The sequence below is a fragment of the Panthera tigris genome, chromosome D3 (genome assembly GCF_018350195.1).
Source record: "Panthera tigris isolate Pti1 chromosome D3, P.tigris_Pti1_mat1.1, whole genome shotgun sequence".
NCBI classification, from domain to species: Eukaryota; Metazoa; Chordata; class Mammalia; order Carnivora; family Felidae; genus Panthera; species Panthera tigris.
In genome coordinates, this window is record NC_056671.1 from 54,515,651 (window position 1) to 54,532,165 (window position 16,515).

The following is a 16,515-nucleotide window of genomic DNA, read 5'->3' on the forward strand; positions in this document are numbered from 1 at the left end:
TACACTATCTCATGAACTTTTTCTGGGGTGGGCTGGCACTTGGCCAGTCTCGGGGCACTCGCAGCAGCAGGGTCCAGCAGGCATTCCTGGGTGCAGCTGGCATTCAGCCACTGCTCAGTGAGACCCTCCCACAGAGGGGCAGAACAGGTCAAAGCTGCAGTCCTTCAGAAGTAAGGGATGGGGAAAACAGCCACATCTGAGACAAAACTCGGGAGAGAGGTACTGCCTGGGGCTTGGTCACGAACAGTGAAGAAGCGGGGAGTGGACGAAAGCTGAAGACAGAGGACGGGTGCACGATTGCTGATAGGAGAGAACAGAGTTCCCATACTAGAGACTGGATAGCTGGGTGACGCCATTTTCACTGCTCCCGCGCATACGCACCTACGAGCACCCCAACAATCCACCCCAGTAGGCTAGCTGTGCCATCTAGTGAAGAACGAAGCCGTTACACTGAGCCCTGCCCAACTGGGCCAACCTCACTCTTCAAGAACACAAGGCTCACCGCCTAGTTTACTTTATGGACTATAAAGTGCTACATAATCTGACTTCTAGGGGAAAACGAAGTAATTTCACCCCAATTTCAATCTATTGGCAGGTCTATCTATTCAATTTTCTTTTTTTTTCTTTTTTTCTCTCTTTACACTATTCTTTTTCTTGAATACAGAAAGAGAAAAGATTCATTTTTATTTTCAATTTTTATTAAAAATATTTTTCTTTAATTTTTTTACTATATTTTTTCCTTTTGTGTAAATTTTTTCAAATTCTATCTTACTTCCATCATTCGATTTTAGTCTACTTCAGTGTATTCTCACCTTTTCACATTTTCAAATGATTTCCTTGTTTTTTCTTTCTTTTTTCTTTTTTGTTTCTTGTCTTTACTTGAATGCAGAAAGTGAAAAACTTCATTTTTCCCTTCACTTTCTATTAAATATATTTTTCTTTAATTTTTAATATACTTTTTGCTTTTACGTAAATTTTTTCAAATTCTATTTTACTTCCATCATTTTATTTTAGTCTACTACACTGTATTCACTTTTTCAAATTTTCAAACGATTTCTTTTTTTTCTCTTTTTTCTCTTTTTGTTTCTTTTTCTTGAATAATCTTTCAAACCACATTCAATACCCAGACCAAAACACACCTAAGATCTAGCATCATTTATTAGATTTTGTGTGTGTGTGTGTTTAATTTTTTAATTTTAATATTTTTTAAATTTTAATTATTTTTGATCTTAACTTTTCTACCTCATTAATTTTTCTCCCTTCAAAATGACAGAATGAAGGAATTCACCCCAAAAGAAAGAGCACAAATAAACAACATCCAGAGATTTAACCAACACAGATACAAGCAAGATGTCTGAACCAGAATTTAGAACCACGATAATAAGAATACTAGCTGGAGCTGAAAATAGATTAGAATCCCTTTCTGCAGAGATAAAAGCAGAAAAAAATAGAATGAAATTAAAAATGCTATAACTGAGCTTCAATCATGGATGGATGGAGCAGCAGCAAGGATGGATGAGGCAGAACAGAATCAGCAATATAGAGGACAAACTTATAGAGAATAATGAAGCAGAAAAAAGAGGGAGATTAAGACAAAAGAGCACAATTTAAGAATTAGAGAAATCAGTGACTCATTAAAAAGGAACAACATCAGAATCACAGGGGTCCCAGAAGAGGAAGAGAGAGAAATAGGGGTAGAAATAGGGGTAGAAATATGATTTATGTGAGTAAATCATAGTGGAAAACTTTCCTAACCTGGGGAAAGACACAGACATCAAAATCCAGGAAGCACAGAGGACCCCCATTAGATTCAACAAAAACCGACCATCAACAAGGCATATCATAGTCAAATTCACAAAATACTCAGTCAAGGAGAGAATCACGAAAGCAGCAAGGGAAAAAAAGTCCCTAACCTACAAGGGAAGACTGATCAGGGTAGCAGCAGACCTATCCACAGAAATATGGCAGGCCAGAAAGGAGTGGCAGGATATATTCAATGTGCTAAATCAGAAAAATAAGCAGCCAAGGATTCTTTATCCAGCAAGACTGTCATTCAAAATAGAAGGAGAGATAAAAAGTTTCCCAAACAAATATTAAAGGAGTTTGTGACCACTAAACCAGCCCTGCAAGAAATTTTAAGGGGGACTCTCTGAGGGGAGAAAAGATGAATATGTATATATGTATGTATGTGTATGTATATATAAATATATATATATATAGAGAGAGAGAGAGAGATAAATAAATAAATAAATAAATAAATAAATAAATAAATACCAAAAGCAACAAAGATTAGAAAAGACCAGAGAACACCACCAGAAACTCCAACTCTACAAGCATGATAATGGCAATAAATTCATATCTTTCAGTACTCACTCTAAATGTCAATGGACTCAATGCTCCAATCAAAAGACATAGGGTAGCAGAATGGATAAGAAAACAAGATCCATCTATATGCTGTCTACAAAAACCCACTTTAGACCTAAAGACACCTTCAGATTGAAAATAAGGGGATGGAGAACCATCTATCATACCAATGGTCAACAAAAGAAAGCTGGAGTAGCCACACTCATACCAGACAATGTAGACTTTACAATAAAGACTGTATCAAGAGATGCAGAAGGGCATTATATCATAATGAAGGGGTCTATCCACCAAGAAGACCTAATTGTAAACATTTATGTGCCAAAGGTGGGAGCACCCAAATATATCAATCAATTAATCACAAACATAAAGAAACTCATCGATAGTAATACCATAATAGTAGGAGACTTCAACACCACACTCACAGCACTGGACAGATCATCTAATCAAAAAATCAACAAGGAAACAATGGCTTTGAATGACACACTGGACCAGATGGACTTAACACATATATTCAGAACATTTCATCCTAAAGCAGCAGAATATACATTCTTCTCCAGTGCACATAGAACATTCTCCAGAATAGACCATATACTGGGACACAAATCAGCCCTAAGTAAGTACAAAAAGACTGAGATCAAACCGTGCATATTTTCAGACCACAAAGCTATGAAACTCAAAATCAACCACAAGAAAAATTTTGGAAAGGTAACAAATACTTGCAGACTAAAGAACATCCTACTAAAGAAGTACTGGGCTAATCAAGAAGTTAAAGAGGAAATTAACAAGTTTATGGAAGTCAATGAGAATGATAGCACCACAACCCAAAACCTCTGGGACACAGTAAAGGCAGTCATAAGAGGAATGTATTTAGCAATCCAGGCCTTCCTAAAGAAGGAAGAAAGATCTCAGATACACAACCTAATCTTACACCTTAAAGACCTGGAAAAAGAACAGCAAATAAAACCCAAAACTAGCAGGGGCGCCTGGGTGGCTCAGTCTGTTAAGCAGCCGACTTCGGCTCAGGTCATGATCTCACGGTCCGTGAGTTCAAGCCCCGCGTCGGGCTCTGTGCTGACAGCTCAGAGTCTGGAGCCTGTTTCAGATTCTGTGTCTCCCTCTCTCTGACCCTCCCCTGTTCATGCTCTGTCTCTCCCTGTCTCAAAAATAAATAAAAACATTTAAAAAATTAAAAAAAAAACCCAAAACTAGCAAAAGACAGGAAATAATGAAGATTAGAGCAGAAATTAGTGCTATTGAAACGGAAAAACAGTAGACCAGTGAAACCAGAAGCTGGTTCTTTGAAAGAATTACAAAATTGATAAGCCACTGGCCAGTTTGATCAAAAAGAAAAAGGAAGGGACCCAAATAAATAAAATCAAGAATGAGAGAGGAGAGATCACCACCAACACAGCAGAGATAAAAGCAATAATAAGAGAATACTATGAGAAATTATACGCCAATGAAATGGGCAATCTGGAAGAAATAGACAAATTCCTAGAAACAAATACACTACCAAAACTGAAACAGGAAGAAATAGAAAATTTGAAGAGACCCATGACCAGTAAAGAAACCGAAATTGTAATAAAAAAATCTGCCAAAAAACAAGAGTCCATGGCCAGATGGCTTTCCAGGGAAATTCTACTGAACGTTTAAGGAAGAGTTAACACCTATTCTCTTGAAGCTCTTCCAAAAGATAGAAATGGAAGGAAAACTTCCAAACTCTTTCTGTGAAACCAGTATTACCTTCATTCCAATACCAGAGACCCCACTGAAAATGAGAACTATAGACCAATTTCCCTGATGACTGTGGATGCAAAAATCCTCAACAAGATATTAGCCAACTGGATCCAACAATACATTAAAAAAATTATTCACCACGACCAAGTGGGACTTATACCTGGGATGCAGGGCTGGTTCAATATCTGCAAAACAATCAATGTGATTCATCACATCAGTAAAAGAAAGGACAAGAACCATAAGATCCTCTCAATAGATGCAGAGAAAGCATTTGACAAAATACAGCATCCTTTCTTGATAAAAACCCTCAAGAAAGTTGGGATAGAAGGATCATACCTGGAGATCACAAAAGCCATATATCAAAGATCCCATGCTGATATCATCCTCAATGGGGCAAAACTGAGAGTTTTCCCCCTGAGGTCTGGAACAAGACAGGGATGTTCACTCTCACCACTGTTATTCAACATAGTATTGGAAGTCTTAGCCTCAGCCATCAGACAACACAAAGAAATAAAAGGCAACCGATGGAATGGGAGAAGATATTTACAAATGACATATCAGATAAAGGGTTAGTATCCCAAGTCTATAAAGAACTTATCAAACTCAACACCCCAAAAACAAATAATCCAGTGGAGAAATGGGCAAAAGACATGAATAGACACTTCTCCAAAGAAGACATCCAGATGGCCAACCAACACATGAAAAATGCTCAACATCACTCATCATCAGGGAAATACAAATCAAAACCACAATGAGATACCACCTTGCACCTGTCAGAATGGCTAACATTAACAACTCAGGGAACAACAGATGTTGGCGAGGATGCAGAGAATAAGGATCTCTTTTGCACTGTTGGTGGGAATGCAAGCTGGTGCAGCTACTCTGGAAAACAGTATGGAGGTTCCTCAAAAAACAGAACTACCCTGTGACCCAGCAATTGCACTACTAGGCATTTATCCAAGGGATACAGGTGTGCTGTTTCGAAGGGACACGTGCGCCCCCATGTTTATGGCAGCACTATCAACAATAGCCAAAGTATGGAAAGAGCCCAAATGTCCATCGATGGATGAATGGATAAAGAAGATATGGTATATATATATACACAATGGAGTATTACTGGGCAATCAAAAAGAATGAAATCTTGCCATTTGCAACTACATGGATGGAACTGGAGGGTATTATGCTAAGTGAAATTAGTCAGTCAGAGAAAGATAAAAATCATATACCTTACTCATATGAGGACTTTAATAGACAAAACAGGTGAACACAAGGGAAGGGAAGCAAAAATAATATAAAAACAGGGAGGGGGACAAAACAGAAGAGACTCATAAATATGGAGAACAAACTGAGAGTTATGGGAGGGGGTGTAGGAGGGGGATGGACTAAATGGGTAAGCGGCACTAAGTATCTACTCCTGAAATCACTGTTGCTCTATATGCTAATTTGGATGTAAATTTTAAAAATAAAAAATAAAACAACTTAATAAAAATAAACAAAACAAACATATTTCACTTAGCATAATACCCTCCAGCTCCATCCATGTTGCTGCAAGTGGCAGGATTTCTTTCTTTTTTTTTTTTTTTTTAATGTTTTTATTTATTTTTGAGACAGAGAGAGAGCGTGAGTGGGGGAGGGGCAGAGAGAGAGGGAGACACAGAATCCGAAGCAGGCTCCAGGCTCTGAGCTGTCAGCACAGAGCTCAACACAGGGCTCAAACCCACAAACTGTGAGATCATGACCTGAGCTGAAGTCGGACATTCAACTGACTGAGCCACCCAGGCGCCCCCATAAGAGACTCTTAAATACAGAGACCAAACTGAGGGTTGATGGTGGGGGGCAGAGAGGGGAAAATTGGTGAAGGGCACTTGGTGGGATGAGCACTAGGTGTTGTATGTAAGCGATGAATCACGGGAATCTAGCCCCCAAACCAAGAGCACAGGGTATACACTGTATGTTAGCCAACTGGATAACAAATTAAATTAAAAATAAATAAATAAATAACTAAACAAACAAACATAAAGTGGCCCCTTACACGTGGCAAAATGAGTAGCCTTTGCCAGTGTCTATGCCAAATGGCATGGAGTGGCTATTTATCATATTTCTCACTTAGGAATAGGTTTGAGGCCTATGAGCAGTTCTTTCCACAGCACTGTGGTCTACTAATTATGTGGTACTCAGGAATTCAGTAACTTGCAGGCCTCCCTTTTCTTATATTACGCAGGGTGCAAGGGCACTTCCCAGCATCCCTTCTTCCAACCATAGGCAAGAACTCTTATACAGTATATATACAGGATGAGTTTAAACCAAGCACCACTATTCTGGTGACCAAGGTAGTTTAAAGTCAGTAAGAGCAAAAAGCAGACGTAAGTGTTGGTTAGCTACACTGAGCCTCATTTCTCTTCTATTTTTTCTGGGCCTCTGAAGACAAATGATTTTATTCAGATTTACCAGAAGGAGGAATTTGTTTTAAAAGACTAGTATAGTTTAAATTAAAATCAAATTATCATCAATAAATCAATAAAATTCAGGTTAATCACCCCCCCTTTTTTTTACAACTTAGAAGAACACAAAGATACAAACCTTGAATTTTCTTCTCACTTCTGCTATTTTGTCCTCTAATTCCTCTGTTTTAAATTTGGTTAGGTGGAAAATAGCACCAAGGTGATAAGCTTGCCTGTAGAGTTGCTTAATAAATTCATCATTTTTTCCCCTTAGTTTCATCAAAGATTGGATTTCAGACTCAAACTCTGATTTTTTTCTTATACTATAAAAAACAAAGCAAAAGGATTGACAAGATTATTCCAAGAAGGTATATATTGAGGCAAATATATTTAAGAGTAGTAAAAAAGCAACAAAGTCATATTTTATGTTGCCTAAAATATAAAATAACCAGATACTTAACTAAATCTTGAATATAAAAAATATGACCCAAAATTCCATTTATTTTCCTGCTTTTCCTGTTGGCTGCTCTTAATTGTCAGGCTGTGCTCAATCTCAGAAGGTAAGTGTATCAATAAGAAAGGCAGGTACCTCAAATGCTCAGTTTTCAGAACATTCATCCCTTCCTTCTAAAACAATCCATTCTTTCTAATCTTATATAAATTAGTATTAATAATAATCAAGTATGAGAAAAATCCAGTCCATGAAAAAGAGAAACAAAAGAAAACCAAAAACTAAAAGCATTCAAAAAGAAAACCCCCAGCTAAGGAAAAGAGTCAATAGAAGAAAAGAGTGAAGACATTAATATCATTTTAAGATTGGATACCAACTTTTTCAGATACACACACTGAGGCATACAATGTAAAAAGCATACATTCACAAGTGAGGTAACTAAGAAACTAGCCAAAGGTATTCCACCAGATGTGCTACCTGGGCAAGGTCCACTGCATCACAGCAGGGGTTTTTGAGTTGTACTTGTTTGTGAAAGCACCAACTTACTATTGAAGTCTATAGGTTTATAGAAAGGTACGAACTATGATTGGGAAGAAAAGACAAGAGACTGAGAACTCAACCAGTAGGAAAAGAAGAAATTTTTTTTAAAAATGAAATGAACGAAAATAGAAACACAACATACAAAAAGCAGTTCTAAAGGGAAGTTGATAATAACGAATGCCTCCATTAAGAAAAAGGAAAGATTTCAAACCACATAACTTTACATCTCAAAGACCTAGAAAAATAAGAACAAACTAAGCCCAGAGTTAGGAGAAGAGAAGCAATAACAACAATCAGAACTGAAACAATTGCATTAAACCAAAAACTATAGAAGAGATCAACAACAAAAAAGCATGGTTTTTAAAACATATGTAAACAAAGCTGACAAAACTTTACACGAAAAAAAGAAAGAGAAAACTCACATAAATAAAATCAGAAATAAAAAGGGCCACATTACAACTGACAACTTAGAAATACAAACTACTAGGAATAATTATATGCCAACAAATTGGATACCCTACAAGAAATACATTCCTAGAAACACACAATCTACCAAGACTGAATCATGAAAAATTAGACAATCTGAACAGGCCAATAATGAATAGGAAAACTGAACCAGTAATCAAAAACTCCTAATTAAAAAAACACTCAACCTGATAGCTTTATTGATGAGTTCTACCAAACATTTAAAGAATAATTAATGCCAATTGTTCTCAAACTCTTCTAAAAAACTGAAGAGGATGGAAAGCTTCCAAACTCAATTTAAGAGACCAGTATTACCTTGATACCAAAGCCAGATGAAGACATTATAAGAAAAGAAAATTATAGACCAATATCCCTGATCAATATAGATGCAACAAAATATAGATCTTCAACAAAATCCTATCAATCTGAATTCAACAACAAATTAGGTTCAAATACATAAATCAATAAATGTGATACACCACTTTAGTAGAATCAAGGATAAAAATGTGATAATCTCAATAGATGCAGAAAAAGTATTTGACAAAATTCAACATCAATTCATGATAAAAACTCTTAAAAATTGTATATAGAGGGAGTGTACTTTAACATAATAAAGGCCGTGTATGAATAACAAGTCCACAGTTAACATCATACTCTATAAAAAGCTGAAGATTTTTCTTCTAACATGAGAAAAAAGCCAAAGGTGCCCACTCTTAACCATATCTATTCAACATAGTACTAGAAGTCTCAGAGTATTTAGGCAAGAAAAAGAAGTAAAAGGTATCCAAATCAGAAAGGAATAGCTAAAATTTCCTGATTGCAGATGACATGATCTTATATAGAAAGAACCTTAGGGGAGCCTGGGTGGCTCAGTTGGTTGAGCGGCCAGCTTCGGCTCAGGTCATGATCTCACGGTCTGTGAGTTCAAGCTCCGCGTCAGGCTCTGTGCTGACAGCTCAGAGCCTGGAGCCTGTTTCAGATTCTGTGTCTCCCTCTCTCTGCCCCTCTCCCATTCATGCTCTGTCTCTCTTTGTCTCAAAAATAAATAAACGTTAAAATTAAAAAAAAAAAAGAAAGAACCTTAAAACCTCCATCAAAAAAAAAAAAAACTATTAGAACTAATACATAAATTCAGTAAAGCTGCAGAAAACAAAATCTATATACAAAAATCTGCTGCCTTTCTATATACTAACAATGAACTATATAAAAAAATTAAAACAATCTCATTTACAACAGCATCAAAAATAATAAAATATGTAGGAATAAATTTAATCAAGGATGTGAAAGAAAGATCCATACACTGACACTAAACATAAAACATTGATGAAAGAGATTCAGGAAGGCAAAGCTATGGAAGGATATCCTGTGTTCATGGATTGGTATAATTAATAATGTTAAAATGTCTATGCTGCCCAAAGCAATCTAGAGATTCAATGCAATCTCTATGAAAATTCCAGAGGCATTTTTCACAGAGACAGAAAAAAAATCCTAATATTTGTATAGAGCCACAAAATACCCCAAAAATCCAAAGCAATCTTGAGAAAAGAAGAACAAAGCTGGAGGTATCACCCTTCCTTATTTCAAATAGTATTACAAACTATAGTAATCAAAGCAGTATGGTACTGGCATGACAAACAGACACACAAACCAGTAGAACACAATGAAGAACCCAGAAAAAAAAAAAACAAAAAAAAAAACAAAAAAAACCCAAAAAACTTTGACAAGGATGCCAACAACACACAATGGAGAAAGAATCATCTCTTCAGTAAATGGTGTTGGGAAAACTGGGTAGCTACATGCAAAAGAATGAAACTGGACCCTTATCTTATACCACTGACAAAAATTAAATTGAAAAGGATTAAGGAATTAAATGCAAAAGCTAAAACTATAAAACTCCCAGAAGAAACACAGTGAAAAGTCTCCTTGACATTTGTCTTGGCAATTATGTTTTGCCTTTTGACACCAAAAGCACAGGAAACAAAGTAAAAAATCAACAAGTGGGATAACATCGAATTAAAAACCTACTGCACAGAAAAAAAAATCAACAAATTGAAAAGGCAACCTACTTAATGAAAGAAAATATATTTCAAACCATATGTGGTAAGACATTAATATCCCAAATATATAAGGAAATTATATAGCTCAGTAGGTAAAATCTAAAATACTCAACTAAAGAATGGGCAAAGGACCTGAATAGACATTTTTCCCAAAGACATAAAAATGGCAACTACGTGAAAAAGATGCTCAACATCACTATCTCCAAGGAAATGCAATTCAAAAACGCAATGAGATACCACCTCCCATCAGTTAGGATGGCTTTTATCAAAAAGACAGAAAATGCTCCAAGGATGTGGAGAAAGGGAACTCTTGTATACTGTTGGTGGGAATGTAAAATGGTATACCCATCATGGGTCACAGTCTAGGGGTTCTCCAAAAAATTGAAAACAAAACTGCCATATTGATCCAACATTCACTTCTACATATATAGCTGAAGAAACAAAATCACAAAATCAATTTCTTGAAGAGATATCTGCACTCCTATGTTCATTGCAGCATGATTCATAATAGCCAGTATATGGAAACAAACTATCAATGGATAAATAAAGAAAATTCCACATATATACGGGATACTATTCAGTTACAAGGAACAATGAATGAATCCCGTCATTTGCAACAAGATGGATGGACTTACAGGACAGTTATGTCCAGTGATACAAGCCAGACAGAGAAAGATAAATGCTATGTAATCTCACTTACATGTGGAATCTGAAATCATTAACAACAAAAATGAATTCATAAAAACAGTGGAATGATGTTTAACAAGGGCTGAGTGGTGATGGAAATGGGAAGGACAGTGGTCAAGGTGTAAGCCTTCAGTTGTAAGATAAATAATCTCTGAGGACCTAGTGTATAATATGGCAACTACAGTTAATAATATTGTGTTGCTTACTTGAAATGTGCTAAGTGTATAGACCTTAATCATATTCACCACAAGAGAATAACACAGTAATTACAGAAAATGATTGATGGATGGTAATTACATCACAAAGTACATATGTATCAAATCATCACATTTTACACCTCAAATATATAGAATTATGTCAAACATGTTTCAATAAAGCTGAAAAATTTTTTTAAAAATAGAGAGGAAGGGGAGCCTGGGTGGCTGGGTCAGTTGAGCGTCTGACTTCAGCTTGGGTCATGATCCCACAGTTTGTGAGTTTGAGCCCCGCATCAGGCTCTCTGCTGTCAGTGCAGAGCCCACTTCAAATCCTCTGTCCCTCTCTCTCCCTTCCTCTACCCTATTCATGCACGCTCTCTCAAAAATAAATAAACAAAAAAATAGAAAGGAAGTATATATAACAAAATTATATCTGAAAAATTTCCAGTACTAAAAGCCAACATGGGTCACTAAAATGAAAAGTCTTACATAATGTTAAACTAGATATATTAAACGCAGAGAAGTACACACACCCCCAGACATGGAATTGTAAAGTTTCAGTACTCTGAAATGGGAAGAGAAAATTCATAAGTTTTCCAAGAGAAAAAACAGATTACCTACATGAAATGATACCCAAATGCCATCAGATATATTATCAAGCAAAACTCAATAAATGGTTGATAAATTTAGAGATCTAATGTATGAGATGATGACTACATAAATTATGGTATCAAACACTTGGAGTTTGGTAAAAGAGCAGATTTCAGGTGCTCTCATTACACACACACACACAAACACACACGTTAACTATGTGAGAAGATGGTATGCTAATTAGCTTGACTCTAGTAATCATTTCACTATGTATATCAAATCATCATGAGGTAAACTTTACATATAATTTTTAAAAAACTAAATAAAACATGAAAGTACCTTTAAATTAACTTTAAAATATGACTTTAGATCTAGAATAGGGTCCTTTGAGAAATTTCTTATTTGAATGGATTGAATAGAAAACAGAATGTGAGTTTATGGGAACAGGAATGTTCACTTTAATTAAGATTTGCTATAAAGAACAGAAGGGTAGAGCTGGGATTTAGAGCTCTATTTTATCTTGAGTTTGCTTCTTTCCTAAGATGAGCAATATTATGTAATGTTCGTATGCTATTAGAGAGAAGTAATAATAGTTCACAGGAAAGAGGAAATAACTGTAGCTACAAAGCCCGAGTATGTAAAAGGGAATGGCATCCTCCTGGAAAGTGTGTGGGTGATGGGAACTCCACTGTAAGAGCTGCTTCCATTATTAGATTTAACACAGGAGAATATAGAGTATGTAAAGACAGATGCAAATAGGCTGGCAAGAAAAAGAGGTTAATTCTCATTTGACTGCATCTGTATTCTCTATTAAGTTTTGAAAAGATTATTAGTGTTAAAATGAGAATAAGGAGGGCACTACTGATAAACTCTGGGTGTTGTAGTTAGTGATGAATCATTAGATTCTACTCCTGAAACCAATATTACACTGTATGTTAACTAACTAGAATTTAAATAAAAACTTGAAAGAATGAATGAATGAATGAATGAATGAATAAATAAATAAATAAATAAATAAATAAATAAATAAATAAATAAAATGAGGGTGATGTGGGTGTTAGGAGTGAAGAGCATGAGAAGATGTGAAATAGGGGTCAGGAAAACTGGACACTCTAAAAATTTTTTGGTAGTGCTGAATGTCACTTGAGATTCATAGTCACATACTTTAAGTTCTACTCGGCAGCAAATTTATTGCAGTGCTAATGAAGCTTAAATATGAGGGTCTCTAACTGACCCCAACCCCTTGTGAAGTCCTTTGAGTGTGTAACGGCATTTCACATGGTTGTACATTTTTGAATAAAGTTTGTGAAAATAATATATTCTAACCAAAATTTATTATTTTCTTTTTCTAATATAATTTACCCTTTGTCAAGTGGCATTGAATTGGTTGTGGGAATTCGGTATTCATAAGCTTATATTTTTTTTCAGAAAGCGATCTCACATTCTATAACATTTAGGGCCCACCAAAACAGGATCCACCCATGGTGAGATTAATTAATCTCAGCTGTGTCTTACTGTAGCCACATGCCGCTGTTTGGATCCTGCTTCAGCTCAATGATAGGGCTTTTCAAGTCACAGAAATAAAACTTGAAGGTGATTTAAATGAAGGGTTATTTTTAGTCAGATATAACTAGGTTCTGTGAGAAGAGAAGGAAGGACAAGAAGGTAGGATATACACATCTAGTAGGGATAACAGACTGATCATCTTAAAGTGTCAAATAATGGAGTGAGGGTACTCGGTAAGTAAGCTGGAAAGAGAGGTGTCAGCTGTGAGAGAGTAGATTCTTAAAACTGAAACCAGGAGGTGACTCTTATTGGAAATGAGAAGATGTAGGGGTAAAATTGTAAGAGAAGGTGGTTGATATGATATGGAAGAAAAGACTGTTGGGAATACGGAGGTCTAAAAATTGATAATCCAAGTTCTTACACATACCGAACACAGACAAATTTGGGTTTTGATTGCCTCTGGAGAGAGAGAGAGAGAGAGAGAGAGAGAGAGAGAGAGAGAGAGAGAGAGAGAGAGAGAGAACAGAAATGGGAAGAGTAATTTATTTGTGAAATTTTAATTTCTTACAAATAGGTCTAAAGTAGGCTAAAACATTGGTAGTTAATTTTGAATGGTGCATACAGCTTTTTGTCTTTCAATAGCTGAAAAAGTAAAAGCAAAATAGTTTAAGAATATTCATTGGAAAGCATGCTGTTAAATGCTGAAAAAAATCATATTCTATACTCCTGCAAAGTAACTCAAATTAATAGGCTGGTAAGATATAGCTAAGCGAGTATGAAAGACACAGTACCCTGTGGATTCATTCTAAGTATTCCAGGCTATTTAACAACTTCAATAATATTCTAATTGCTATCTCCACAAATAAATCACTACCCTGTTAACTCTTGATAAACACATTCTATAAAATATACCAGTAAATCTTTATGGTGTTCAATAGCTTTTTTGCTCATTTCCCTCGATTATCAACCCCATCTTTGGATCAGTGCAGTTACAATGGCACTGTCTTGCTTGAGGAACAGTAGAGCATTAGGAGTAGATATTCTGAATATTTTACAGAGCTTGGATGTAAGAAAATAGCTATACAGAAATTCATACCACACAGTTAACTTCAAGCAAACTAAATACAAATTAATCAATTTCAAATCATCTTAAGTTCATTTTCTTTGATTTACGTTGCTGAAGCCTGCCTATCACATGAATAAGTAATCAAGTGAAGTTGTTTGCTCAAGTCAAATGTCCCATTTGTAAAAGGTTTTTTACATTTCTAAAGGATGCTGGTTCATTTGAAAGACAAAATTACTAATTACACACTGTACTACAAGGTAAACAATTATGCATCATTATCACCCAAAGCTCTTGCAAATATTTGTATGCACAGAGTCATGAACAAAGTCTGTTAACAAATATGGCATCTACCTTTCAGTGTTGCCATTTTTAAAATGAACCATATACGAGCAATAGATCATATATTGAATTAATTATGTAACTTATTCAAATAGTGTAACAGTTGGAAATGACATCAAATAGTGAGATGGTATTCTAAAGGAATCTTAGAATATATGTATCAGTCCAAATTTGGAAATTTTTGATGACGATATGCAAAAGATGTATGAGTGTCAGTGATTTGCTTTAAAAGTTTTTATTATTATTTTTAGACTTAAGGAAAAAAGAAGCTGGGATTAAGGGAAAAGTGATTTGGGTAATGGAAGAATAAAAAAGAAAAAAATTAAAAGACTAAGAACAGAGCTCTTTGGAGAAAGCAGTGGGTATACCCGAATACAGATGGAGAATTAAATAAAGTAATACACTTTTGACATATTTTCTAAGTTGTAAATGTAATGTCCATAGTCTGCTGTAACATGCCAGATACAGGAATCAAGACTTACCAATGAAGGTAAAGAGGCAGTATTTCTGAGAAAGAATACAAATTTTGGATTCAGACAGACCTACATTCAAATCCTGATTGTCCTTAATGTAATTGGGGGGTGGTGCTTTCATACACTATTTACTTATATGTAAAATTTGCTTAATAATACCTACCATTAAGGTTGTTATCAAGATTAAGCTTAAATAAATTGAGAATAATATATACATTGTACTTATATATGTTGAGCAACATATACAAGTGATTTAATAAATAGTTTTTTGCTAATTAAAAAGTATGTAACAGCATGGATCTTCATTACAGTGACATCTGGTTTAATGAAATGGAAGACAATGAGAAAAAAAAGACAAAAAAGGTAAATAACCATTAATATTGCTTTGGAGCAAAATAAGATATCACAAATGACATTAGAATTAAACATACAGCAAGGAGATTAGGAGCACAGAGATACTGAAGCAAAGCAAGAAATAAGGATAACAAATTTTTATATTCAGCTTTCATTAGTTCATTATGTGATTTATCTAACACCTATCGAGAAAAACACAGACAAGTACACAGACACATACAAGCACAGACAATGCCTAAAGCCAGGAGCTTAGCTAAGAGGAAACACAAATAAACAAACCAACAGTAACTGTACATAGTGTGACAAGTCCTAGGAGAAAAGTGTATGCAATCAGTGAGGGTTAGTTAAATGAATACTTATGAGAACTGACTGCATACCAAGTGCTACCCTAGGTGACTGGGATATAAAGATGAATTAAAACTAAACTCACGATTTATATTCTCGTGAAGGAAAAAAGACACACACACACACACACACACACACACACACACACATCTCTGTGCGATCATAAGTACAATAATAAACAGAAGTACTTAATACCACCATATTTTGGGGATAGGGGAAGTTACTAAGAGGGAAAGCATCTGGGAAGAGTTAATGTCTGAGCTATTGTATGAATGATCACTTCATCATGTTTTTTTTTTTTTTTTTAAGCCAGAAAAAAGAGGAGGAGGAAGAGAAGGAAAAGGAAGAGAATTTCAATCAGAGGAATACCAGAGACAAAGATTAAAGTTTAAAATAATATGAGTTTGGATATATTAGTATTTTACTAAGCTACAACATTGAGATCACACAAAGGAGTGGTGCAAGATGAGTCTGAAGTTGTACAGGTAACAGGTTAAAGTGTCTAATCCATCAGTCTGGGAGACAAGACTTTATCCTATAGTTGGTAGAGAGACTCAAACTTTTTTAAGATGCTGAAAAGAAATAACATTTCATCCTTTGTAGATAATTTGCACCAGTAATGCTGTATAGGATAGATCTGAGGGTGAGCCCTCAGAGTACCTTGGAGTAAGGTAGACTAATTGGAAGCCCATTTTAATATTCCAATTAAGGGACAATTAGCACATGATTTAGGTCATTGGTAAGTAAAACAGACAGAAAGGAAAGATCATTTAAAAGACAGACTTGGGCACCTGGGTGGCTCAGTCAGTCAAGGGTCCGACTTCGGCTCAGGTCATGATCTCGTGTTCATGGGTTCAAGCCCTGCATAGGGTTCTGTGCTGACAGCTCAGAGCCTGGAGCTT

General features: G+C 35.5%; 1 protein-coding gene across 11 annotated transcripts in view; it reads right to left on the reverse strand.

Moving 5' to 3' along the window:
• CCDC178 (coiled-coil domain containing 178) overlaps positions 1–16,515 on the reverse strand; it is a 463,104-nt gene that overhangs the window by 310,422 nt on the left and 136,167 nt on the right. For all 11 annotated transcript variants that reach the window (XR_006210059.1, XM_042962674.1, XM_042962673.1 and 8 more), the window contains exon 13: positions 6,682–6,865. Coding sequence is in view for 10 of the 11 variants with exons in the window: in XM_042962674.1 (XP_042818608.1) it covers positions 6,682–6,865 (184 nt within the window). In the remaining variant the exon portion in view is untranslated. The remainder of the gene's footprint in view (positions 1–6,681; positions 6,866–16,515) is intronic.